Source organism: Metopolophium dirhodum, chromosome 1 (genome assembly GCF_019925205.1).
Source record: "Metopolophium dirhodum isolate CAU chromosome 1, ASM1992520v1, whole genome shotgun sequence".
NCBI classification, from domain to species: domain Eukaryota; kingdom Metazoa; phylum Arthropoda; class Insecta; order Hemiptera; family Aphididae; genus Metopolophium; species Metopolophium dirhodum.
Genome location: NC_083560.1, coordinates 148247952 through 148274893, shown reverse-complemented (window position 1 = coordinate 148274893; position 26942 = coordinate 148247952). Strand labels below are relative to the sequence as shown.

The window sequence follows — 26942 nt, the reverse complement described above, 5'->3', positions numbered from 1 at the left end:
TAAATTTAATTCTGTTTGTACCCATTCGAGCTTCACTAGGTGTACATTTGATTGTTCTGTGTTTTGTGTTATTATAGTTATGTATAATTTTTGATATTGTATTGTGCCAATTCCATGTGCCTGTTGCAGTAAAATGTCTATATATATTATTTTTAAGAGTTCGAATCACACGTTCCGCGATTGAACATTTGATAACACTGTATGAACTGTAATGTTTAATTTTATATTTTTTCATTAAATCTTGGAATTGGACATTGTAAAATTCTGTACCATTATCTGTCTGTAAAAATTTTGGTTTAGCTTTTTTCAATATATTAAACATTCCTTTTGTACATTCTTTACCTGATTTATTTTTCAGCGGTTCCACAAATACATATTTGCTATATGTGTCTATAACAATTAATATGAATTTAAAACCATAATTTTTTTTAGAATGAGATTGCATATCCATTAAATCAGCTTGCCAGAAGTCGTCAATAAACCGTGTTACCACACTACGTCTAGGAAATATTTTTCTCGCTGGTCGATGTAGCTCATTAGCTATACTCTCTAAGGTTGACATTATACTATAATATTTCTCTCACGCAGTTCTTCTAAAATAGATATAATTTCATTATTGACACCAGTATTACCAACACTTTGTGATGATGTCAGAAGATTTAATCTAGTTACTAGCTCATTCGGATTGTCATAATAAACTAATTGTGTTTGAGGTAATACATCTTTATATAAACCTCTGCCTGTCTTAGGATCAGGTGATGAAGTAAAATTAATCATATCTGTAGACATGTGATCTGCAGGTGAAAAACTGCTTGCTGATTGATTAAAATCAAATGGTTCAATTTCTTGTGTTATTTTTCTACGTTTAGCGTTAAATAACCCAAAAGGAGTAGAAGGTAAAGTATTGTTAAATGATTTTAAGCTAATTCGAGGAGTTGTATTCTCATTAATTTTAGCTATCTCTTCGTTAAACTGTTTTTCCTCCATTTTCATTCGATCATACAACGGTTTTACAACAGTCATCCATTTATGGTACCTCGAGGTTCTAGGTTTTCCATCTGCTTTTAAATGGACTCCAGAAGTTTTCAAAATATTGTAATAAGATTCTATATCTTCTATAGTTGTTTTTTTTGGTTCCTTCTCACATAATAAAGACCATAGTCCTGGTGTAAATTTATAATATTTATTAAGCAGCAATAATTTACCGTGACTAAAAGTTGCAGAGTGTTTTCCTATTTTATACGAATCACTATCTTTATCATAATGCAAACCATAGGATTTATCATAACGTGTTGATTTAGGACGGTTATTTAAAAAAATTTCAAATGGTGAATTTAATTCGTTATCATCATCATCTTCACTAGTACATGAGGTTTCTGATTTATTTTCTAGCTCAGTTGACTGTGTGTTCCATATTTCATTTTGTTTTGTATGTGTACTCAATGGTTCAATTATTGGCTTAAATGCTTCACGGAAATAGTTTTCAGAATCTATAACACCGCGTTTCATTTCCATTATTTTTCGTTTAATATTTTTTTTTGATGTTATTAAATTTTCCAACAAGACTTTTTCTTTGTTCATTGTAAATAATAAATGTAATATACCTGTATCGTGTGACTACCGATAACACTATGCAGATAATTACTTTGTGACGGTATATTTATATATGAGTATAAGCATATAAAATTATCTTATTTTAATGAACGTATGAAAACCACATCTATACCTTCCTTCATTCATTTCCCGAGTTTTATCGATGACCATAAACCCATAATCACTATGATTCCAACATAAATGAGAAATTTTGCGAAATTCTGAGAAATCCATATCTGTAGATGAATGATCGTTGAATATATGTCGTAAATTTGTATCATCTTGTTTCAGTATTATTAAGAAGTTTGCGTTATCTCTTACTAGCTGTTTGGTTATTTTAGAATATGTCTGTGCTAAATAAAATACAGAGCTAGCACCCGAATGTCTACCCATACTAAAGTATTCTCTAATTACGGACTGTGGACCACATATCACATCGTCAAAAATGATGATGGAATTTTTTTTGGTTAAGTTTGGTTTTATAACCTTATCAGCGCTTGTAAATATGAAAAAATTAGCACCCTTTATATCATCTATTATTTTTTTCAATAAAACATATTTTTCCTGATTAGAGGTTTTTGAGTATAAATAAATATTTTCAAATCTTAACCCGTTTGCATGTGTGATCAGATTATACATTATATTTGTTTTTCCTGAACCACTGGGGCCAACTAGTATAGCACGTATAGTATCGGGTAATAACGAACCATGTCTTGATGGTTTTTTTATTACCTGAACATCTACATTTATAACATCTAATTTATCTTTCTGCTCAATCAAATTCATATTATTTTCATATAAATACTCTAGATTTTTTAAATTTATAGCCAGTTATAGATGGCGTGTTCAACTCGCAAGTATAAGTCAGACAAGACTGGAAAAGGATTAGTAAACTCTCTTATAAATAGTCTCCCGTTCGAAGCCCATGTTTCAGGCTATCAGTATTGCGGCCCTGGTACAAAATTAAAAAAGAGACTAGATCGTGGTGATAAAGGAATAAACCCATTGGATGCTGCTTGTCGTGATCACGATATTGTGTATGCAACGAGTAAAAATTTAGACGATAGACATAAAGCTGATAAAGTGCTAGAAAATCGTGCTTGGGAGAGATTTAAAGCAAAAGATACACCTAGAAAAGAGAAATTAGTTGCGTACGCAGTAACAAACGCAATGAAAGCTAAAAGAAAAATAGGTATGGGTTGCAAACGGAAACGTGCTATAAAAACAAATTGTATACTAGCAGCGAAAAAAAAAAGAATCTCAAAAAAAAAGAATGGTGGTAAAAGGTTGATTTTAGTACCGAGACAATCAGGAGGTGCAATTCCCTTAATACCTATATTTGCAGGATTGTCAGCACTTGGTAGTTTGATGTCTGGAGGTGCTAGTGTGTATAATGCGGTTCAAAATTCAAAAAGAAAAAAAGGCAGTGGTTTGAAATCAAACAAGAATAGGTTAAGGAAAAAAAACTGATGATCACGCTACCTGATAGACCGCTTTCGTCTCAAGATATTATAAAATACATCGGAAAGTTGAAAATCAATCATTTCCGTGGTGTCTTTTCACGTGATAACTTACCTAAAAAACCACATACGATTGAATGTGGTATATTAAACTTGGATACATCTTCAGGCGACGGAAGCCATTGGGTAGCGTTTTATAAAAATAAGGACAAAGTTGTATATTTTGATAGCTTTGGTGATTTACCACCACCAATTGAATTACAACATTATTTCAGACAGTTCAAAATAGTATACAACTATTCCAACTATCAAGACTTCAATACATTTAACTGTGGTCATTTATGTCTTGAATTCTTGCAATGCATGAATCTATTACATTAAATCTAACTGGAAATTCAACTGTATTGTCGGTAAATTATTTTCCATCTCTAAACGTTTACGAGGATTCAGAAATAGCTTTGTTATCTTTGCAAACGTGCAATTCATTTCCAAATATTATAAATCCAACTAATAACCGGCTGAGAATAAAATCAATTCCTCCAGATAGAATAGCAAAAATTCAATTTTTTGTACCAGTCGAATGCCGTGACATAGAAGATATTAACAAATATATGGTAGAAGAGTTATCTCAAGTTAATAAAGTCTACGGAACAAAGCTGACATTCAGTGTACGTATTGATCCTGTCGATTTTAGAACGTATATAAAATGTAATGGAATACTAAACTTTGAGCATCCGTATAGTATAGCACCTGTTTTTGGGTATAGAAAGAAAGTTTGTGGACCGTTTCATGAAGAACATCGATCGGATAAAGCTGCAAATTTAAACACAATTAATTCTATAAAAGTAATGTGTAATATAGCACATGGGTCATTCAACAACCAACTTCAAAGCCATTCGATATATGAGTTTTTCCCAAGTGGGAGAAGAGGAACAAAGGTTGTTCAATCTCCGGTAAACCTTATATATTACAGATTAAACAAAACAGATATTAATTCAATTACTGTTCAGTTAGTTGACCAAAACAATAATCCAATTGACAATTTTAACGAAACGTTAACAGTTGTTCTGCATATTAAACGTCACGGATCTCATCATAAAATTTATATCTTAGATTTTGTAATGTATGAGTCAGTTACTTTAAGTTTAACTGGGAATGCTACCATATTATCTGTAAATTATTTTCCGTCTATAAACCTTTACGAGGACTCAGAAATAGCTTTGTTATGTTTACAGTCATTTAATTCGTTTCCAAATATTAATGATAATAATAATAAATTTTCTATACAAGTAGCTGAGAATGAAAACAATAATGATCCTATGATATGTTTTATTACATTGGAAGAGGGTTGTTATGAAATTGAAGATATTAAGCAACGAGTTAAGAAGCAAATAGATGACTATAATAGTAAAAACTTAACCAATTTAACATTCGACATTACAGTTGATCCTAACGATTTCAGATCGTATATAAAATGTAATGGGATACTACACTTTGAGCATCCGTATAGTATAGCACCTGTATTCGGTTTTGAAAAACGAGTATATAAGCCACACAATGAAATTCTTCGATCGGAAAAAGCTGTAAATTTAAACACAATTAATTCTATAAAAGTAATGTGTAATATAGCTCAAGGATCATTCAACAACCATCTTCAGAGTCATTCGATTTATGAGTTTTTCCCAAGTGAAAGGACAGGGTTGAAAGTAATTCAGTCACCACCAAATTTAATATATTACAAATTGAATAAAACAAATATTGATTCGATAACCGTTCAGTTAGTTGATCAAGATCATAATCCGATTGATAATTTTGGTGAGGCATTGACAATTGTGTTACATATTAAACGTTACGGATCTTGAGATGGGTTTAAAATTCAATATAAACCCACTACTTCGGATCAGTACAACTAGTCATAAGACTAAAGTGCTACCAGCAACATCAAATCAAATAAAAAAATTGACGGTGAAGAATAAAAAAATTTTACAAGCTTTGGGTTATCAATTAAAGCAGAATGCCTGAAAGTGATATTTTGGATATAACTTCACAGTACGAAACGGATTCTAAAATTACAAAAATTGAATATCATTCATACGCACCGTATACAACATCATTTAATAATAATGATGAAATACGTATATCGATCCAGCAAACGGATGTCTATCCATATCTACACGAAAGCTTTATTTTTTTGGAAGGAATAATTACTGATGCTACCAAAGTGAAACTAACTAATAACGGTTACTCTTACCTTTTTGAGCAAATACGGTTGGAAATCAATGGGATAGAAGTAGATAGCACGCGTGTTCTTGGAATCACTAGCTCGTTGAAAGGTTACTTATCCGGTACGCCAGACAACTACAATTGCTATGAAAATGCTGGCTGGAATTTTAAAAACGCAACGCAATCAGAAAATGATAAAGGCGAATTTAGTGCTTGCATTCCATTGAAATATTGGTTAGGTTTGTTTGAAGACTATAAAAGAATATTAGTGAATTCTAGATTGGAATTAATATTAACTCGAAGTCATAGCGATTTAAATGCTTTAAGTTTAAAAACTGGTGTAACTGCTTCTGAAGGTAAAGTCGTTTTAAATAAAATAGCCTGGATGGTTCCACATATAACTGTTGACGATGAAGAAAGGTTAAAATTATTGAAACTTATAGAAAAAGAAAAAAGTTTGTTTATTCCTTTTAGATCTTTTGAGACTTTTGAATATCCTGAACTCGGAACCGCTAAAAAAGTTGTATGGAATTTGAAAACTGCTTCAAAATTAGAAAAACCACGATTTATCATAATTGGATTGCAAAAAGGACGCAAAAATATGTTATCGAAAGATTGTAGTATATTTGACCATTGTAATTTAACAAACGTTAAAGTATTTCTGAACTCGATAGCTTATCCATACAATAATTTGAATTTAGATTTTACTAAAAATAATTTCACTTTATTATATAATATGTATACATCGTTTCAAGAATCGTACTATGAAAAAAGTATTCGTAACCCGATATTGAGTCCTTCTACTTTTCTGACAAACGCTCCAATTATAGTCATCGATACTTCGAAACAGAACGATTCAGCTACTGCCTCGGCAGTGGATGTTCAATTGGAAATTGAAGCTTCAGAATCGCTTGCAGGTGTAACTGCATACTGTTTATTAATTCATGATCGTATTGTAGAATATGTACCTTTTACTAGAGAAGTAAGGAAACTTGTGTAAATATAATTAAGAATTAATTTTTAACAATAAAAACTATTATTTAATAATTTGTGTTCTTTACTTGAAATAATTATTTTAGTTTTAAGATTTGCTAAAAAATTTGCTACACGAAGACAAAATTTGGTAGAAAATCTCTGTTTTGTGTTACACGGTAAATCTGAGTGCTCCAAGGGAGACATTCCCCCTTGAAAAAAAATTTTTACCGTGGAAAAGCTGGCTGTGAACATACAAATATATACTACTGCTAAGCTTTGGTTTTCTTCATTTTGGTCGATGTCGTCCGTGTTCGTTTTTTTGTAGAATTGTAATTTTTTACATTTTGATAAGTATACTATTACAACTGCCATAAAAATAATACTCGTAATTACGTAAAGTACGTAATCATTTAGTTGTTGTGTATTTTTTAGTTCGTCGATCTTGTAGTCGACCTTGCGTTGTTTTTCAAGTTGTTTCTTTGTCTTCGTCACATGTAATAAATACTACGTCGTAGTTAGTAACGTATATCCATTCGTTCTTGAATCGTTTTTTATGGAAGATGGAGGTTCCGATTTGAACGTGCATGATCTCGCAGCTTGTTGGAACTTTCATTGGTTCTTGTAGAAGTTGTACTTCACATATTGGTCTACTCGTACGTGGATGTAAAGGATTACCTTCAGGACATAAAAGGAAGTCTCTAGCGTGCTTACAATGGGTATAGTAAAATTCATCATACATGGCGTAGTGCTCGTTATTTTTACTTATAGCTAAATACTTATTACTAGGTTTTGTATAAACACAATCGTTTTCGGTGCACACTGGCACAGGTATTAAATTATATAAGATAAAATTATTTTGATAAATTAACGGTAAAGAAATTATAAACACTAAGTTGTCATTTGCATAAAATATAGTAAGGTCTGAGAGCTTTACTAATTCATAAATGTTTTGTATGTCTAAGTCCGTGGGTAAATCAGTGCCCCCAGGTAATGATACTTTAATGTCTTTGATGTAACTCTTTTGGAGTTATTAGACTTGGGTGTATAAAATAGTACGTGCGTGTGCGCAGGCGCGGATCTAGAACTAAAATTGAGGGGGGGTCATATTTACGAAAAGACAAAAACTTAATACACAGTTAAGACATAATAAAATAAGAACTTTATTGATAATTGTTGTTTTGATTAATTAAATGACAAAGTTTAGTCTCCTTTGTTTTGTTTTTCCAAATCTGGTTATAATGTCATCAACATTTACTGCTATATTCTTGTGAATATTGAGTAAAGCGAGACCAGTGAGGCGTTCCTCTCCCATGTTTGAACGAAGCCACGTCTTAAGGTGCCTGAGAGTGGAGAACGATCGCTCCGCTGTAGTTCGTACTTTATTTTAATAATGAAAAATAAATAATTTGGAATTTAAAATTCAATTATATGTCAGTATGTTATAAATTATATAAACTTAATTTTTATACAAAATACATGTTTTTACTACGGATGTGTCCCTCAAGATTTATAGAAAATAATAGGGCCACTGCATAAAAAGGTTGTAGACTCCTAATATAAACTATTAGCTTATACATTATAATCATTTGAATAATAAAATGCTCGATTGAAACTTCATTCGAATAGGAATTGCATCGATTATTACAATAATTATAATTATATACTCACCATAGTTTTTTTTCGTACTCGACGACTGATGCACGTGTCCCAGACGTTCACAGCAAAATAAAATGATTCAATAAGCAGTCAAACATTTAACGTTGTATATGGTATTTTCAATTTTGTAACAAATTATTAGAACGCAAATTAGTGATTAGCGGTGGCTGCGTCGCCATTCCAAGTACCTATATAATATATAGACGTACGCGTGTAGACTGTAGGTAAGTGTAAGTGTACCTTATATTATTATACGGGTTGAAAATAATATTTCCGTCGAACGACGAACATATTCTTTCCGCCGATTTCTTATTAATTATCGTCAATCGTCAATCAGTTTATAAACACTATTAATATTCTTAGAAAATATATGTTTATTGGAAATCATGATTTTATGAACAAGTGGTGATTTAGTTTAAATGCAGGCTGTAGCCTGTAGGTACCTATATAATATAATAAATAAATAAAATATGTTCTATATATTATATTTTATATATTTTTTTTTTTTGAAAAAAAAATCTGTGAAACATTAAAAACACAATTTCTGGATATTTTAATTTTTAAATAAAAATAAAGGACTTAATTTTGATTTTTTGGGATGGGTCATGACCCCCATGACCCCCCCCCCCCTCCCATAGATCCGCGCCTGCGTGTGCGAGTAATTTAGAAAGAAAAAATGGTTATTGTGGTTATAGAAAATCAAAATCGAAATGTTAATAGAATACGTGTTAATAGAGTCGCATATAGTCAAGTATATCCGTTGGGTCTTCTGTTGTCTCTAAAAATTCTCTTAAATATAAGCAAAGTGGTTTTCGTAGAGGTCTCAGCGTTTTTGTTAGGTCATGAGAAAAATTATTAATCGCACGCGTGAGTTCCAACAGCTCCACCGGCGTATAAGGTTGAAGTAAGTTCCTATTTGCTGTGTCTATATGTATTATCACGCATCGCGGAAGTTCGTCGGGATATAACACGGTGTGGTCGTGTTGTTGTGATTTTAATGTTGTACGAAATGAAGTCATGAAATTTCGTCTTTTGTCCCTAAAATAATAAGAAAAGAATTTGGTAGGAAATGAAATTATAAGTAAGTAGACAAGTTGAAAATAAATGAAATTGTACTAATTTTTTTATTCGCTGTCGTTATCGTCGTAATAACGTTTTACGTTATTTTTATGTATACGATACTCGCGATTTCCTTTTTGGATTGTAATATTTTCGTTATCGTGTACTAATAGTACCTCAAAAGGTCCTTGCCAATTTAAGCTAAGCGCATTTTTCTTATTGTGCTCTCTAATGAGTACTTTATCTCCTACGTGTAAATTGACGACATTTAAAGTTCGGTCATAGTAAGTTTTATTAGATTCTTTTTTCTTGATTAGGTTATCCCTCGCTATTTTGTGTGCTTCCTGCATAAGGTGTTTAAGGTCGAAAACATAGTTATCATAATTATACTGTGGTTCGGGATTTTTGTTAAACGCGGAAGGAATGTTCGGTTTTCTTCCGAATACTAGTTCATAGGGTGTAAAATTAGTCGAGGTATGAACTGTGGTGTTATAACAGAAAGTTGCGAAGCATAATAGTTTATCCCAATTACTGTCTTTGTCAACAAAACTCCGTAAATAGGTTTTTAATGTTTTGTGCGAACGTTCTAGAAAAGCATTTCCTTGTGGATGCCAAGGCGTAGTTTTCGATTTCTTTATGTCTAAAAGTTTGCACATGCTTTTGAATACGTCGGATAGAAAATTTGTTCCGCAATCCGTCAAAATTGATTCGGGGATACCGTATATACACACGAAACATTCTACGAAAGCTTGTGCTACCGTTTGCGCGTCCGTGGCGGATAACGCTATGGCTAGTGAAAAACGACTTAATTCGTCTTGCAAGGTGAGTATATACATGTTCCCTGCTAATGTTTTTGGTAAAGGTCCTACTATATCTAGGCAGACTCTTTCGAAAGGTTTTACTATGGTGCTAGTAATTAACATAGGTTGTTTGGTTTTAACATGTGATTTGTTTTTCTGACATAATTCGCAATGTTTAATATAATGCTTGACGTCTTTTTTCATGTGGCACCAATTATAATTAAGTTTTAATCTTTTTACCGTGCGCGATACACCTGCATGTCCCCCTAACGGTGAGTTATGGTGCTCGTAAATTATTAATTTCTTTTCGTCTTCGGTTAATTGCTGACCCGTGTAAATTTTTACTACAATGTCGGTTGCTTTAAAAATATGCCGAAACATTGTTCGAATACGTAAGTAACTGGTGAGTGAGGTAGGCCCGTCTAATTTATTTGTAGAAAACGAGTTAATTTTATTTGTTATGCAAAAGGTTTTTAAATTGTTTATGGCTTGGTAAATGACCTCGGCTTCGAGTGGTGTTGTATACGTAGGCTTAAAGCCATAAATTATTAATAAATTCGGGTCTCTTTGGATAGTATAAAACTTGTTTTCATCGGAAAACTGTATTTGACCTACGTCAATGTTATTACTTCACGCACTGCCGGGTTAGTTATGATTTTGTCTTCCGAAACTAGTATTATAACGTTCTCTGTCTCTACGGCCCTGATTATATCATTGTTGATTTCGATAATTTTTGAATTGAAGATGGGTTTGCTTTCCGCGGCTTTGAATTCATTGAACCCGTTAATTGCGTTGGCCGGACCGGTTTGTATCATTCGAATTCGTGATAAACAGTCGGCGTTCGAGTGCTCGGGACCGGCCCGGTACGTAATGTCATAATCGTAATCGGCCAGTTGTAATCGCCAGCGCATTAACTGCGATGACGCGTCTTTAATGCCGAATAAATATGTTAAAGGTCGATGGTCGGTTATAATGTTGAAATGACGACCGTATAAATATGGTCTGAAATATTTCACGGCCCAGACGATGGCTAATAATTCCTTTTGAATAACGCTATAGTTACACTCTGCTTTATTTAATGTTCTACTGGAGTACGCGATAGGTTGGTCTTTAGGGACTTCCCCCTGAGATAAAACGGCTCCTATTGCATACTGACTTGTGTCTGTCATTAAATTGAATTTTCCCGCTTCCCAGTCGGGATAGACTAGTAACGGTGGGTTCATTAAAGCTTTTTTGAGTTCTTCAAAACTATGTTCGCAATTATCGGTCCAAACGAATGGTACGTCTTTTTTAAGTAAATAAATTAATGGCTTTGCTATTTTTGCAAAATTATCGACGAAACGTCTATAGTAATTTAGTAGTCCTAAAAATGACTTAATATTCTTTGCATTTTTCGGTTTAGGATATTCCCGAATGCATTTCAATTTGTTCGGGTCCGGGGAAACTCCGGTTTCGTTTATTACGTGCCCTAAATACAATACTTCTTTCCGTAAGAAAGAACATTTATTAGGTTGTAATTTTAGTTTGTGTACGCGCAGCCTATTGAATACTTGTTCTAATTTTTTCTGGTGGTCCATTAGACTAGATCCGTGTACTACAATATCATCTAGGTATGCAGTGCACATTTCTCCAAGTCCAGGGCCGGCGCGAGGATAAGGCGACTCAGGCGGTCGCCTAGGGCGCCATTTTCAGGGGGCGCCGAAATTGCTTTTACAATTTTGCACATTTTTGTCAGTAATATATATTTTTTTTTTTAATATAAAATACCTATAACTTTGTACCTACCGAAATATTGATAGTTATTACTTATTATTATGGTTATTCCGTTTAGCGTTTAGCCATATATTAAAATAATATGAGTATATTTAAACTATGGTTTAGCGTAGTCGCGTAGAATGTTTATCGTATATGTTGTTCTATAAATAAAAAAAATTCCTGAATATTTGTTATCGTGTTATCGCGTCGAGCCGTCGTGTCTGGTCGTGACTCGTGACCATGTCGCTTCGTCCGCCACTTATCAACTTATTCTTTGTAATTTGTATACACGAATACACGCTAATTTTATTAGTAGTATTAGTGGTATTACGTATTATTATATTACTGATTGACGAAGGTACTATACGGGCCCGTGACGATACTTTATTGTAATTTTGTTTTTGCTCTTTGAAACGAGTACGCGTACGCCAAAACATTCAGTTGACGATTCAAATTCACTAGTTATTAGGTAAGTTGTAGCTAGTAAGAAACTTCAACAGGCATAAGAAAGTAAATAATATAGGTATATTTATATTTTAATTAATAAATTAAAATATATATTATTATTCATTAACACGTTCGCTGCTGCATATGTTGGAATACTATATTTTTAATAATATTATTTTTAATTATAATTAATTAATAATATTATTAATATTATACAAATTGTTACAATTAATTCAGGAAATTCTCTAGTTAAGAATGGCACCGAAAAAGAAATTATCTGGAGCAGAAAACTTAAAAAAAAAGATTAAGAGGGAATAGAATTTAAAAAAGGTGCTAATGCTTTATCTAAGTTTTTACAAAAACATGAAGAATTGTTACCTTCTACAAGTTCAGAACAAAATATTACCTCCTCATTACCTAATACAAATTCTGAACAAGATAAAATTGAGCATTTACAAAATATGGATATTTCTATTGAATTTCAAAATACTGAATTTGTTACTGATACTGAATCGTCTGAACAAAAAAAAAATAATAGCTATTATTCAGAAGAATTGTTGCCTTCTACAAGTTCAGAACAAAATATTACATCCTCATTACCTATTACAAATTCTGAACAAGATAAAATTGAATATTTAAAAAATATGGATATTTCTATTGAATTTCAAAATACTGAATTGGTTACTAACACTGAACCGTCTGAGCCAAAAAAAGATAATAGCTATTATTCAGAAGAATTGTTGCCTTCTACAAGTTCAGAACAAAATATTACATTCTTATTACCTACTTTAACGTCTGAACCAAGTATTACCTCTGACCCTGCTACTTGGCCCTCATTTTTAACATCAAAACAAATTGACTATATAGTAGTAACTGGTCCAGAAATATTTACAGAATTCCCAAGTATTCAATTAGATCACGAAAAAAGACATTTTTCTAAGATTCATTTTTATCGACATCTTTCTAATGGAGAAAAATTAGTTAGGCGTTGGTTAATTTACTCAAAATCAACAGGAAAAATATTTTGTTTCTGTTGTAAATTATTTGATAGAGTTCCAAAGTCAAATTTGGCAATTGGTGGGTTTTCTGATTGGCATAACGTATGTGCTGCACTTACTATGCACGAAAAAGCGCCTAATCATTTTAAGGCTTATGGTACATGGATAGAAATAGAAAAACGGTTAAAACTAAATAAAACAATAGATGCAGAACACCAGCGAATCACGAACATGGAAACTGATTATTGGGTAAAAGTTTTAGACCGTTTGTTATCAATAACTTTATTTTTATCTAAGAACAATCTAGCGTTTCGAGGAAGTTCAGATACATTTTATACTCACAGTAATGACAATTTTTTAAGTTTAGTTGAGCTTTTGGGTAAATATAACGACGTAACTAAAGAATTATTACTCAAAACACTTTCTCGTGAAAAAACCGTACATTATTGTAGTCATTCTATTCAAAATTAATTAATTAATCTCATGGCCAATAAAGTTCTAGAAACAATAATAGATAGATTACGTGCAGCAAAATATTATTCTGTAATCCTCGACTGTACACCAGACGTAAGTCATCAAGAACAACTATCCTTTACACTAAGATTTGTTAATATAAAAAGAAAAATTGAAGTTAAAGAACATTTCATTGGGTTTAAAACGGTAGAAAGCTCTACAGGTTTGAGTTTAACAGACCTTCTTCTAAAAACTCTTGCAGAGAAGAATATTCCTTTTCAAGATTGTCGGGGGCAGGGATATGATAATGGTGCTAACATGAAAGGTAAAAAAAAAGGAGTTCAAGCGAGAGTTTTATCAATGAATCCTCGTGCCACCTTTGTTCCATGCAATTGCCATTCTTTAAATTTAGTTGTATCAGATGCTGCATCTTGTTCTATAAATTCAATTACAGTTTTCGGCGTACTCCAAAGAATTTATGTTTTGTTTTCATCATCGGTAAATCGATGGAAAATTTTAACTGACAATATAACAGGGTTGACTGTGAAACCTCTAAGTGACACAAGATGGGAAAGTAGAATCAACAGTGTAAAAGTTGTTCGTTTTCAAACTGAGCAAATTTACAACGCGCTTATTAAACTATCTGAAGTTGAAAACATAGATGCTGGAACGCGCCATGAAGCTGTTTCGCTTGCTGATCAACTTACAGATTTTAAATTCCTAATATCATTAGTTGTTTGGTACGATATTCTTTTTCAAGTAAATCTAGTCAGTAAAAGTATGCAAGCAAAAGCAATGGACTTAATAAATGGTTCTAATATGTTAAAAAGTGCTTTAGAGTTTATGAAGAACTATAGAGATCAATTTGATCAGATTTTAATCAAAGCAAAAGCAATAGCAGATGAATTAGGGGTGGATCCTGAAATAAAAGTAGTTCGGAAGCGTATAAAAAAAAAACACTTTGATTATGAGTGTTCAGATGATGCTGATCATAGAACTGCAGTAGAAAAATTTAAACATGAATTTTTTTACACATTAATGGACGTTGTTACTACATCATTGACAGATCGTTTTGAACTTTTAAAGATCCATGTTGATTTATGGAATTTTTTGTACGATTTAAAAAATGCACCCGTAAATGAAAGTGAATTATTAAAACATTGTATGGATCTACACAATCACCTCAAAGATGGGTCTGACTCTGATATTGATGGTGTCGAATTATGCACAGAGATTCTGAACATTAAGCAATTATTAATTTCTTATTTGGACATAAGTTCACCTCTTAATATTCTTCAATACATTTTTGACTTTGAACTCCAAGACATATTTCCAAATCTTTGGATTTCATTAAGATTATTATTGACGTTACCAGTGACAGTAGCTAGTGGTGAGCGGAGTTTCTCCAAATTAAAACTCATAAAAACATACTTACGATCTACTATGGCTAATGAACGTTTGGTCTCATTATCGGTGTTATCCATAGAAAACGAAATAGCTGCGGAAATCGATTTTTCTACAATTATACAAAGTTTTGCGGAGAGAAAATCAAGAAAAGTGTGGATCGATAAGAAATTTAAATAACTAATTTATTTATGTCATGTTTCATTGTGCATCTCTATTATTATTAATTTACAACCATTTCTGTATTATTTATTTTTGTATTATTAGTATTTGTATTTATATCAATTATATGTGCCTATTAATTATTATACCTATTACATTATATTTTGTCATAATAATATGTTAAAAGTTAAGCATAATAATATATCATTTTTCCGTATTTCTGTCCATGAACAACATTTTTTTCTGACTATTATGATATTATGTATGTCGTATGAAAAAGGCGCCATTTGGCATTTTTGCCTGGGGCGTCATTTATCTTTGCACCGGGCCTGTTCAAGTCCCATGAGTACAGATTTCATTGCGCGCGTAAAAGTGGCTGGAGCTGAGCTCAGTCCGAAAGGCATGCGTAAAAATTCGTAGTGACCGGATTTTGTAGAGAAAGCTGTTTTATGTGTATCGGCAGGGTCTATATGCAGCTGATGATAACCTGCCGCCAAATCCAAAGTACTGAAGTATTTGGATGATCCTAGGGATTCTAATATCTCTAGTAAGTTTGGGAGGCCATAAACTTCATTCTCGGTTACTTCGTTAAGTTTTCTGAAATCTACGCACACTCGCAGTTTGGGTTTCCCTGTCGGATCTAAATTTTTCTTTTTCACTACCACGAGTGGAAAATTGAAAAACAGAATCACATTATCCAGTGATAATTTAAATCGATTGAAATTATTGGAATCATGTATAAATGCAAATATCATAGAGTTATCAAATAAATTAGTGATGTATCAAACTGTTGTCAATAATGCATGTATAATTATCAAGTATAATATTTTATATTTATCACCTGATTGTATTAGAAATGATTTTATCAGTACATATATTAAAGATTATAATTTCAAAATGGATGACTTGAAGGATGAAGAGAGGTCATTTTTACTTGAATTACAACAAATCCATCACGGAACGTTTGCAGACATTATACTAAAGCCTGATATAACCAACCAATAAAACCAAAATAATCATGATATACGGCAAGCTTACTATATAATAATTAGATTATACCTTCATAATAAACATTATTTATATGTATTACATTTTGTCAAATGCATACCTTTATTTAATAATAAATGATAATAATATAATTAATATATTATATATTATAAATAATCTTAAATGTTAACTGGGCAAAATAAACCAAAATATTTTTCCATAATATAATCATATTGTATAAATTACTGAATTAATTGTAAGCTTTCTAAAATAAAATTGAACACAAATATTTTAACCGTTTGGTAATAAATAAAAAATGCACAAATATTAGTGGCGGGGTTCCATTTAGTGAAACTATAATAATATAAACATATAGTTATTATTTATAAGATTCAATTTTTTTGTTGTTGTTACACATAAATTTATCCATTAATAAATCTTGCAAATTATTAAATGCTGTTATTATTGTATTGTCAGCTTTATCTTTTTCGTTCAGCATAGTTTTTGCGTTGAACGTTGAGGTTTTCCATCTATTTAAAAAAATAATGATTGTATATTATAAATGAGTATATTTCCATATTATCATAAATATTTTATCAAATAAACTAGATGACACAATAGTTGAGCAGTTAAATATTTTACATACTGTGTGAATATTATTAATATCAACGACGAAACATCATTATACCTATATTCACAAAATTGTTTGGTTGTAAGTATCGTGTCTATTTAGTTTATAAAATAGTACTATGGAAATGGCATTATATGTTTCTCAAATAATTTACAAATATTGTACTTAATTATTTTTTTTTTTATTCATTTTAATGATACCTAGTGTAAATCTTAATATATTCTGTTTATACAAAATAATAATAGTTACCTGTCTTTTGACTCTACTTTTTCCATGTCCGAAGTTTTGTATTTTTGAATAACCAAATAATCACTTGCTGTTTTCATCTCGGGTATTTTGATACAAAAATTTCCACCATCTGATTTTTTTACGCGTATGCAGTTTTTATTGACCATAGTTGTCAAACCATTATATTCTTGTTCCAGTTTTAATAAATGTGACTGAAACTAAAATCAATATTAATTGATAAATATATTATTATTAAAATAAACAAAATTTTACTTTCTGTTTTTTTGGTTTAGGTTTTATTGCGGTTTCAGGTTTTTTAGAATTCTGCATTTGCCCATTTTTCCGATGATTATAAAGTTCCTAAATTTATATACTCATGTTTTAAACTTATTGTTAATAAATGGTGTTAAATTAAAGTATATTAATAATATATTATAATTATTATAATAATGTACTTACATTGATTTCTTCATCGGCTGAATTTTGTACACTCATGTCGGACATTATTACTATGCACTCGTATTGTTTAAAATTAACTGATGAATTCACATTCGGTCTCTTTATTTTATATAAACTAATACCTTTGATATATAGTAATAGTCATGTCAATGTCTGTCACACACGGTGTTGGTTATAAATAAAAACTGATATACGCATTGTTTTTAACGATCAACAAATTTATTAAAAGATATTTGACATTGACAACATACCAGTATAAAATTGTATATTTTATTTGCTTACCATATGCGGTATTGCCTAAAAATCGTTTGATGAATCCATCACTTATACGCACTGCCCTATTTTTATTTTTAGTATTTTGTACATCAATGATTATAATTGAAATTTGACCCGCATTTTTATTTTTACTATTTCGTAGTCAATGATTATAGTAAAAATAGTGCAGTGTGAATAAGTGATGGATATATCAAACGATTTTTGGCATACAGTTTATAATCTGCTTTTCCATGTTACTTATAAATAGGGGGTTCATTAGATAAATAATAATAATACTCAACAAGCTGGTAAGCAAGAACGTCGCATGCAGCGAGCAGAATATTTCATTGTAAGTTAATTAATTATAAAATTTTAATTTTTAAAATATAATCATTTTATTAATTTTTAGCAGAGATGATACCTGACGACAACCTCAATAATGTAATTAGTCATATACCGCCGATCACAATACAACATATTGCAAAATATCCATTTACTCACAGCGAACGTGAAGTTTATGAATATTTTCGGCAGTTGCATTCAGCTTTTGTCGTGAGGGAAGTTCGATATTCATTTGATAATAATATTATCGATATATTTTGCTCATTTGAATGTGCCAATTATATAAATCAGGCGTATTTTGAGTCAAATCTTGTAAATTTAAGTTTCAAAGCGTACCATGTTATGTTCAAGGATACAAATGTATTGCCAAAGACGAAGGTGTTTGGCATGTCGAAAATACACCACTGTCTGTGACAATCGTAATTTATATGCTGAACCCGAAGAGGATTATGTAATTCAAGTGTTTCCAATAATCAATTACACCGACAATCTACTTCGATCAACAGTTCATACATAAGTGATATCTTATTCAGGCACGTAGCCAGAATATTTCTACTAGGGGGGCCAATAGTGGTTGGCCCTTTTATCATTTTCCATAATTTTTTCCAATGGAATACTTGAAGGGGGCTTCCCTTTCACACTCATCACTAGACGATCATCAATAGACGGTATGTTGTATAAAGAATCTTATTAATTTTTAATATACCTTTGATTGGTAGTTGGTTAAAAAAAATGTTTTCTCAACAAGTTTTATTACAGACTACAGTGTAATACTGTATTTTTGTAATAAAAATATATAGTGCCTGATTAAAAAAATAACCAAATTATGTACATCTTTAGTTGTGGGATACATTTATCATGCTATGAAGAATAAATCTAAATAAGTACATATTTAGAATATAAACTGATTAGATTTTCAAACTTCTATTAACAAAAATTAATTCATATCTAAACACTAATCAAAAATAATATAAGTAATAATTGATTTTTATTTTAACAATTTTAATTTTATTTTAAAAAAACAAGTACTCAAACAAGGAGAAAATATTAATAATACAGTATTAGTAGTAGGTAATACTTAAGTACTTATATAGGTACATATAAAATAATAAATAGTAAGTAACTATATAAAACAATTTAATATAATATTATTTTTCTGTTTTTATGATTTTCTGAAAACAATTGTACAAAAATATCTAAATCTAAATTTTTAGAAATTTTTTTTTCTATGCTTATTGAAGCCAAATTATTTAAACGTTCATTTGTCATTCGATTTCGCATATAATTTTTAAGTCGTCTCAGACATGAAAAAGTTCTTTCGCAAGCTGCACTTGATACTGGAACAGTAATTACAATAGTAGCTAGCTTATATGTTTCAATGAAAGCTAACTTATACTTCTCAAGTAGTTCAATTAAATTCACTAGGTTGTTTACTTTAACATTAATATTTTGAATTTGATATTTTTTGATAGTTGTTGGTAAAATTTGTAGTTCTGCCCTTAGATTTTCTAAATCAAGATTATAATGAACAGCTAAAGGTTTCAAATGTTCATAACTTAAAAACTTTTCATTTTGGGGATGTAAGTAAGATATTGATGACAACACACAATAATTATCTGTAAATCGTGCTTCTAGTTCTTTTATTATATAATCCAAGGCAGGTATGTATACATGTTGTCTTAAACCATTTTTTGATGAAACTCGATTAGTTTCTAAAGAACTATTCTCAGTAAATATGTACTGTTTAAATTTTTCGGGGACTTTTTTTGTTCTTTTTTTTTTACTATGTTCACTTGGTATCGATATGTTATTTTCTTTACAAATATTTATAGCCTCTATGTACATTTTATTAAAATTGGAATTATTGTTCTCGGTTTCATCAGTTCTCATGGTTTTAAAAGTAGTTATAATTGATGAAATAAGTACTAAAGATTCAGCCATTTCAGCTTTTACATTTTGCAAATAATCACTTGTTGTTTTTAGTGTTTGAAGAATATCACAAAACATAATTAAATTAAATACAAAGTCAAAATCTATTAAATGTAGTAAGCCCTTTGACTCAGCCGCACGGTCACCTTTCTCAAATATCAATTTATTTAATAAAACTAGCAGTGGACTAAGACCTTTTTTTAATGCTAAGCAAGCAAAGACTTGCGCTGTCCATCTTGTCAAACATATCTTTTTAAGTTCAACAGCAGGTCTGTACTTCATAATTGTTTGAATTTCCATAAACTTTGAATGTATAGCAGAACCAGATACAAAGACATATAAATTTTCTACAATATCAAAAAACATTTTCACAGTTGGAATATTTTTGCAAACATCAGAAATTACCAGATTAAGCCTATGATTGTAACAGTGTACATATATAGCCTGAGATACTTCTTGACGGAATAATGCTTGTACCCCATTATTCTTTCCACTCATGACACTGGCACCATCATAGGTTTGAGCAACGCATTTCAGTATATCAACATTATGAACAGAAAGTATTTCTTTAATGTATTGAAAGAGAGAACTAGCAGTTAATGATTGTGCAGCTCTAAACCCCATGAAACGTTCATATATTATACCATCTAAGTAATATCTTAATATAACTGATAACTGTTCCACTTTAGTAATATCTTTTGTTTCATCCACAATTATAGAAAAATACTGACACTTTTGTAATTCATCAATAATTTTGTTACGGATCATTTTATTGAAAATTGAAAACATTTCATTTTGGATTTGAGGGCTTGTATATTTAGCATTATTTGGTAATGTTTTACTTTTACTTTTAAATTCATCACTAATATCACCAATTAAATTTAAAAGTTCAATGAAGTTACCACGGTTAGCACAACTTTCTTCTTCATTGTCACCCCTCTGTGCTATGCCTTGTATAGCAGTATACAACAAAGTTCTCCCAATCATCTTGACATAATTTTGATTTTCTAAAACTAGTTTCTTATGGCCTTCATCTATCAATGATGCCACAGACAAATTACCTAATTTTTCCATGTCTAAGTAGGATATCCACATAGTGTTTGAAATCATGTGTTCTTCACTATTATTGTGTTTCCTTAAACCAGAATTTTGATCTAATGCATTTTTCCAATTTTTGAAACCTACACTTATGAAAATGGGTTTGTCTTTGTTTTTGGCAAAAAAACGACATGGAAAACAAAAATCAGAATTATCTATTATACTATACTCAAGCCAATTATAACTATCAAACCATTTTGATGAGAAATGTCTCATTCTTTTACCAAATTTGGTTTTAGGGTAACATACCAATCTTGGCTGTTTTGGTCCATCATCTAGAGTTTGAGAAATATCATTTGGTCCAGGAACTTGTTTAACAGTTTTGACTGATTGGCTGCTCGTAGGAACAGATGTAATATCACTAGCTTCATAAATTGCATCTTCAGATTCACAGTCATCAATATCATCACTACTTGTATTAGTATAATCCAGATTTGATGTAATATCACTATAATTATCATGATCATCGACACTGGAATCGTTTTCCCTTGTTTTTTTGGTCACACAGTCTGGAAAATAAAAAACAAACTTTTAAATAATTAAAACAAAATTATATAATATAATTTATATATACCTACCTATTTAGACAGTTATACAACATTAAATTTTAAATAAATAACATAATTAGTTTATATATTATGTTAATATTGGACTGCATAGTATGCTTATCTAATATTTTAAAATAAATCTATACATATTTTTACATAAGTTAATGATTTATTACAATCATTCTTCTTAGTAGGCATAAACAGGGGTAGGTACTGGTTAGTGTTTAAAGGTAATTAATAATCAAAGGTACAAAAAATATTATTATTATATGCAATCCAGAATAATACTTTACATATTATAATAAATATAAAATATGTAGTATTTTTATTAAAATATAATATTATAAAGTAAGTAAAGATATTTCATCAATTCACTATGATTATAAATATATTTAAAAAATATTTTTTATCATATTTACCAGCATCTTGAAGTTGTAATTCATAAGAATCTGTTGAGAATAATGGTTCTTTGCTGAAGACTTTCTCAGTCGTAACTGTTGTAAGTTCAAAATTACAGCTACCTGATAAAATATAAAATACATATATAAATTAATTATTTGTAAAATAAAAATTGCTGTAGTTTATATTTTATGGTATAAAATATTGAAATATACAAGAAAATAATTTGTAATTATAAATAGTAATAGGTACTTACCAGAAGGGGCGGAATTTATATTTTCAACAGCATCAAATTGAGTACAATTTTTTTTAGCATTTGTGGCGCTAGCATTACTAGTAAAATAATCGTTTATACGTTTCATTGCATTAATAAATGTATTCACAGTTCACACAACGGCACAACACACAGTTAGACGGTCAGCATTCAACATTCAAGTGTCAATACAAATCAAATTGCAAAAAAAAAATATCTCATTAGGATATTATAATTTAATATGAATAAAATAAAACGTACCAAGTCCAAAACAGTATAAAACTATAAAAGTAGGCAATAGGCATACTGCATACAGTTGCGCAACACTGCTGGACATAGATAACTGCACCAGACTCATACAAACATAATACATATTACCTATTATATATATTGTTCTGGGAAAATAAACAACAATAATCAGAAACAACGATTATCGATATCTAAAAATAATAATAACTAAAACCTACCGCCGCGGCATTACGTCCACGTCGTCAACGGCGTTGAAAGTGTTCATAAAATTATATTTAATAACGACGCCGGGTACGCACTGATGATTGCTAGCTGCCCGGCTGGGCCAGCAGGCTGCCATCTAGTCTATTATCTATTATTGTCTATGAAACTGGTATGTCTATCGATACCTTATTATTTATCTTTGTCAGAAACGTTATCCACGAATATAAAAATGAATTATTATAATAATAATTGTATTACACTATTATCTATAGTAATATCACACTATACCACTATATCATATAATATAGTAGTTGTATAATCACAATATATTTATTTCAATGTGCACAATCACATTTTATATAATTATTGGTAAAATAATTATATTTTGAATTTCAGGGGGGGCCGGCCCTGGGCCAAGGTAAATTTAAGGTGGGGCCCGGCCCACCCAGGCCCCCCCCCTGGCTACGTGCCTGATCTTATTATATTTTATTTTAATACGGATTTGAATTCATTGTTAAGAATGCCAAAATTTAACCGCATTAAAAAAATTACCCGATTAAACACCACTGGGCAAAATTTAGTAGAAACTGAGAAATTTAAAAATAATCGGTCAAAAACTTTTTATTATAAAAACAACGAAAACCTTATTGACTTATTGACATTTTTAAATTCTACTTCTTCTTCATTAAAATCAAAACTAAAAGAATTATGTTCCTCATCCACATATAAATTTAATTTATTTGTAGACTTAGTATATGAAAATTTAATTACGGGGGAAGTTCGGGATGTTGCATTTAAAACAACAAATGTTTTATGTTATTTTACTTCAAATTTTTCTACCCTTTTTAAAAACATGTTCGATAAATTATTAAATGAACAAGAGTCATTTCTGTTGAAGGGTTCTTCTTGGAGGAAAATAAGTTTAGATGGTCTCCAATTAAGAACAAATAAAGTAAATTTACTAGGGGGTTCCTCATTTATAAAATTACCCCCATCAATTTATAGTAAAAAAGCAATAATAAACGTAATGAATTATGACAACAGATGTTTTAAATATGCAATTTTATCAAAATTTAATGAAAAAAAAAATAAAAATAATTTTAGTATAAAATATTTTAATTTTTTGGAAAATAAAAGTGGGCTTAATTTTAATTGTATTGATTACCCTACACCAATTAATCAAATAAAAAAATTTGAAAAAATTAATAACCTATCCGTTAATGTTTATAGTTGTGATGATAAAAATCAAATTTACCCACTTCACATAAATAATATCGAAAAATCCGATCATTATGATTTGTTTTTTTTTCTCAAATGTACCAACAACACATTATTGTTACATAAGTAATTTCTCACGACTGATTAGATCACAAAGAACAAAACACGAAAGTAAAATAATTATTTGCAAGCGATGTTTTACGACCTTTAGTGTTAAACCAAATAAAAACAAGCCATGGGGGCAGCATGGTCTTGATGGGCATAAAGTAATCTGTCAAAAACATAAACTTTGTAAGCCTGTAATGCTTGATCCACATGATGACAAATTTATATATTTTAATAAATATAATGCTTGAATGCTTTTTAAAACCCGCTAATAATATCATAACGGACAATACTAAAAACACCCATTATCATAAGCCCATGAGTTATGGGCTATATGTTAAAATCGATTACACCATCATTCCAAAAAAATTAGTAAAACAATTTAAAATTCCTAAAAATCCAATAATTTATAGAGGCAAAAATGCATCAAAGCATTTTATGTTAACTATAATTGATATTTCTACCAAAATTTATTATCTATATAATACTAATAAATCAATGCATAAATTATCAAAAAAGGAAGAAGGTCAATATATTAATTCGAAAAAATGTGAACTATGTTTGAGATCATTTAATAATGAAACCGTATTTAAAGTTAGAGACCACTCACATCTTACAGGGAAATATTTAAGAGCTTTATGCTTAAATTGTAATTTTTCGGCACAAAACCCCTCATTTGTACCAGTATATTTCCATAATTTATCGTATGACGGTCATTTTATTGTACGCACCTTAGGCTGTAATGATAATGACATACGCATTATTCCAAACTCGGGTGAAAAATATTTGACATTTAGTAAGCAAATTTTTGATAAATTTTATGTGAAATTTGTAGACACTTTTATGTTCATGTCAGAATCACTCTCTAATTTAGCCACTAATTTGGCCGAAGATAAAACAAGATTCCGTGAAATTATTCATCATTTTCCTTTAGAAAACATTGATTTAGTTATAAGGAAAGGCGTATTTCCGTATGAGTATGTAGACTGCAACTCAAAACTTAAAGATACCTCATTACCGCCTAGAATTAAATTTTATAATTCGTTAACAGATGATCATATTTCAAAAAAAGATTACATGCATGCATGCAATGTTTGGGAGAAATTTAATATAAAAACATTAGGTGAGTATAGTGATTTATATTTATTAACGGACATATTGATTCTGGCTGATGTATTTGAAAATTTTAGAGATATTTGTTTGAAAACTTTTAATTTAGACGCCTCTTATTATTTGACAGCACCTGGTTTTGCGTTTGACGCAATGTTAAGTTTTACTGGAGTTAAACTTGAGAGATTAACAGATTATTTGATGTTACTCATGATGGAAAATGGAATAAGAGGGGGGGTATGCCAATCTGTAAGACGCTATGCCAGAGCTAATCTACCAGATGTTAATGGAATTAATTATAACAAAAAAAAACCACACATTTATTTGGCGTATTTTGATTGTGTAAATTTATACGGCAAATCAATGCTTGCAAGTTTACCATACAAAAATTTTGAATGGTATAATGATTTGACATTAGACGTTACTACCATAGATGACGATGCACCTATTGGTTATATACTGGAAGTGGATGTGGATTACCCCGAAAAATTACATGATATTCATAGTGATTTACCCTTTTTGCCACACAATAGCTGTCCACCTAATTCTAAGATTACTAAACTGCTAACAACTTTAAATAATAAATCAAATTATGTCGTTCATTATAGATTGTTAAAGCAGGCGATTCACAACGGATTAAAAGTTGTAAAAGTTCATAAAATAATTAAGTTTGATCAATCAAAATGGTTAGCCCCCTATGTCGATAAATGTACTAGTATGAGGGTCTTGGCAAAAAACAAGTTTGAATATGAATTTTGGAAATTACTCGTGAATAGTGTCTATAGGAAATGTATGGAGAATCCGCGTAAAAGATTGGATATAAAGTTGGTATCAGATGATCGAAAAGCTCATAGGCTAATGAGAAAACCTAATTTCATAGATAGAACTATATATAGCAATGAGTTAATGTCTTTGAATATAAAAAGGCAAAAGGTGTAAAAAAGTATGTTAGAGACAAGTATATGACGGTCAAATCATTATTTAGATATTTTATCAAAGTTCAGTATACAAAATTCCCAACATTTGGATGCACAAAATGGGGAATCTAGTCAAATTAGTGCATACTGTGATATTAACTCAATACAGGCAACAAAACATAATGTTTATTCCAAAACAACCAGAAAAATAGTATTGAGTGCAAATGATGATAAACGTGTCATATTAAAAGATGGTATTTGCACTCTACCATACGGACATTATAAATTAAACTAATTAAATTAATAAAAATATTAAAAATTTAATATTACTAAATATGACATAATATTGTTTATTATTTTGTTTGAAGTTATGGGGGGGGGGGGGTATTCATTGAACATTTTATAAATTGTAAAAATGAAAAATGTATGTAAAACTATGTATATATTTTAATATTCCAACATTGGTCATTAACTTTTATGTATGATTCATTTCTATTTTATTATTATTAAATAATAATATACATAATTGTATTGTGATTGACTTTGGTCGAGATTCATTATGTTAAATTGTAAGTAATATGATTTATGATACTGTAATTATTTAATAATAAATTTTAAAATTGAAATATGGCGGTTCTATAAAGATGATGAAGCAAAATGTATATAATTTTACTTTTTATTTATCCTAAGTATAGTATATAAACATAAATAGTTATGTTTATATACTATACTTATATTGAATTATTTAAAAAATGTAATAATTGGTAAATATTATTATACTTTTGTTAATATCGTTATTCTATATTGTAAATTGAACATTGACCTTGTAAATATTAAATAAAATTAAATAAATAATATATAGAATAATGATACATTTTATACTTTATCATTCAATTTTGAAATTTAGTGTTATAACTTATAAAATTATGTTTTACTTTTTTGTATAACTAAATCATTTAAAACAATATTGTACTTAACCAATTGTGTAACAAGTTTATCATTTTTATATAAACCTGATCGCTTAT

General features: G+C 30.0%; 4 protein-coding genes across 4 annotated transcripts; 2 read left to right on the top strand and 2 right to left on the bottom strand.

Moving 5' to 3' along the window:
• Positions 1 to 3396: 3396 nt before the first annotated feature.
• On the top strand, positions 3397 to 4144 carry LOC132935842 (uncharacterized; the record flags this gene model as incomplete). The annotated part of the gene is made up of 1 exon (XM_061002471.1): positions 3397 to 4144. A coding segment is annotated over exon 1 (732 nt), but the record flags the coding sequence as incomplete, so codon positions are not given.
• Positions 4145 to 13449: 9305 nt separating this feature from the next.
• Positions 13450 to 15003, top strand: LOC132933318 (zinc finger MYM-type protein 1-like). The gene has a single exon (XM_060999622.1). The coding sequence runs from the start codon at positions 13450 to 13452 to the stop codon at positions 15001 to 15003; it is 1554 nt and encodes a 517-aa protein (XP_060855605.1).
• A 1845-nt stretch (positions 15004 to 16848) lies between these two features.
• On the bottom strand, positions 16849 to 17335 carry LOC132934400 (uncharacterized). Its single transcript, XM_061000709.1, has 3 exons — positions 17291 to 17335; positions 17105 to 17191; positions 16849 to 17049 (listed from the first exon to the last, which is right to left on the bottom strand). Exons 1-3 carry the CDS (start codon positions 17333 to 17335, stop codon positions 16849 to 16851), a joined length of 333 nt encoding a protein of 110 aa, XP_060856692.1.
• A 1107-nt stretch (positions 17336 to 18442) lies between these two features.
• Positions 18443 to 22223, bottom strand: LOC132933316 (zinc finger MYM-type protein 1-like). The gene is made up of 4 exons (XM_060999621.1): positions 22118 to 22223; positions 21882 to 21983; positions 19192 to 21423; positions 18443 to 18573 (listed from the first exon to the last, which is right to left on the bottom strand). The coding sequence occupies exons 1-4, from the start codon at positions 22221 to 22223 to the stop codon at positions 18443 to 18445; spliced, it is 2571 nt and encodes an 856-aa protein (XP_060855604.1).
• Between the last annotated feature and the right edge of the window lie 4719 nt (positions 22224 to 26942).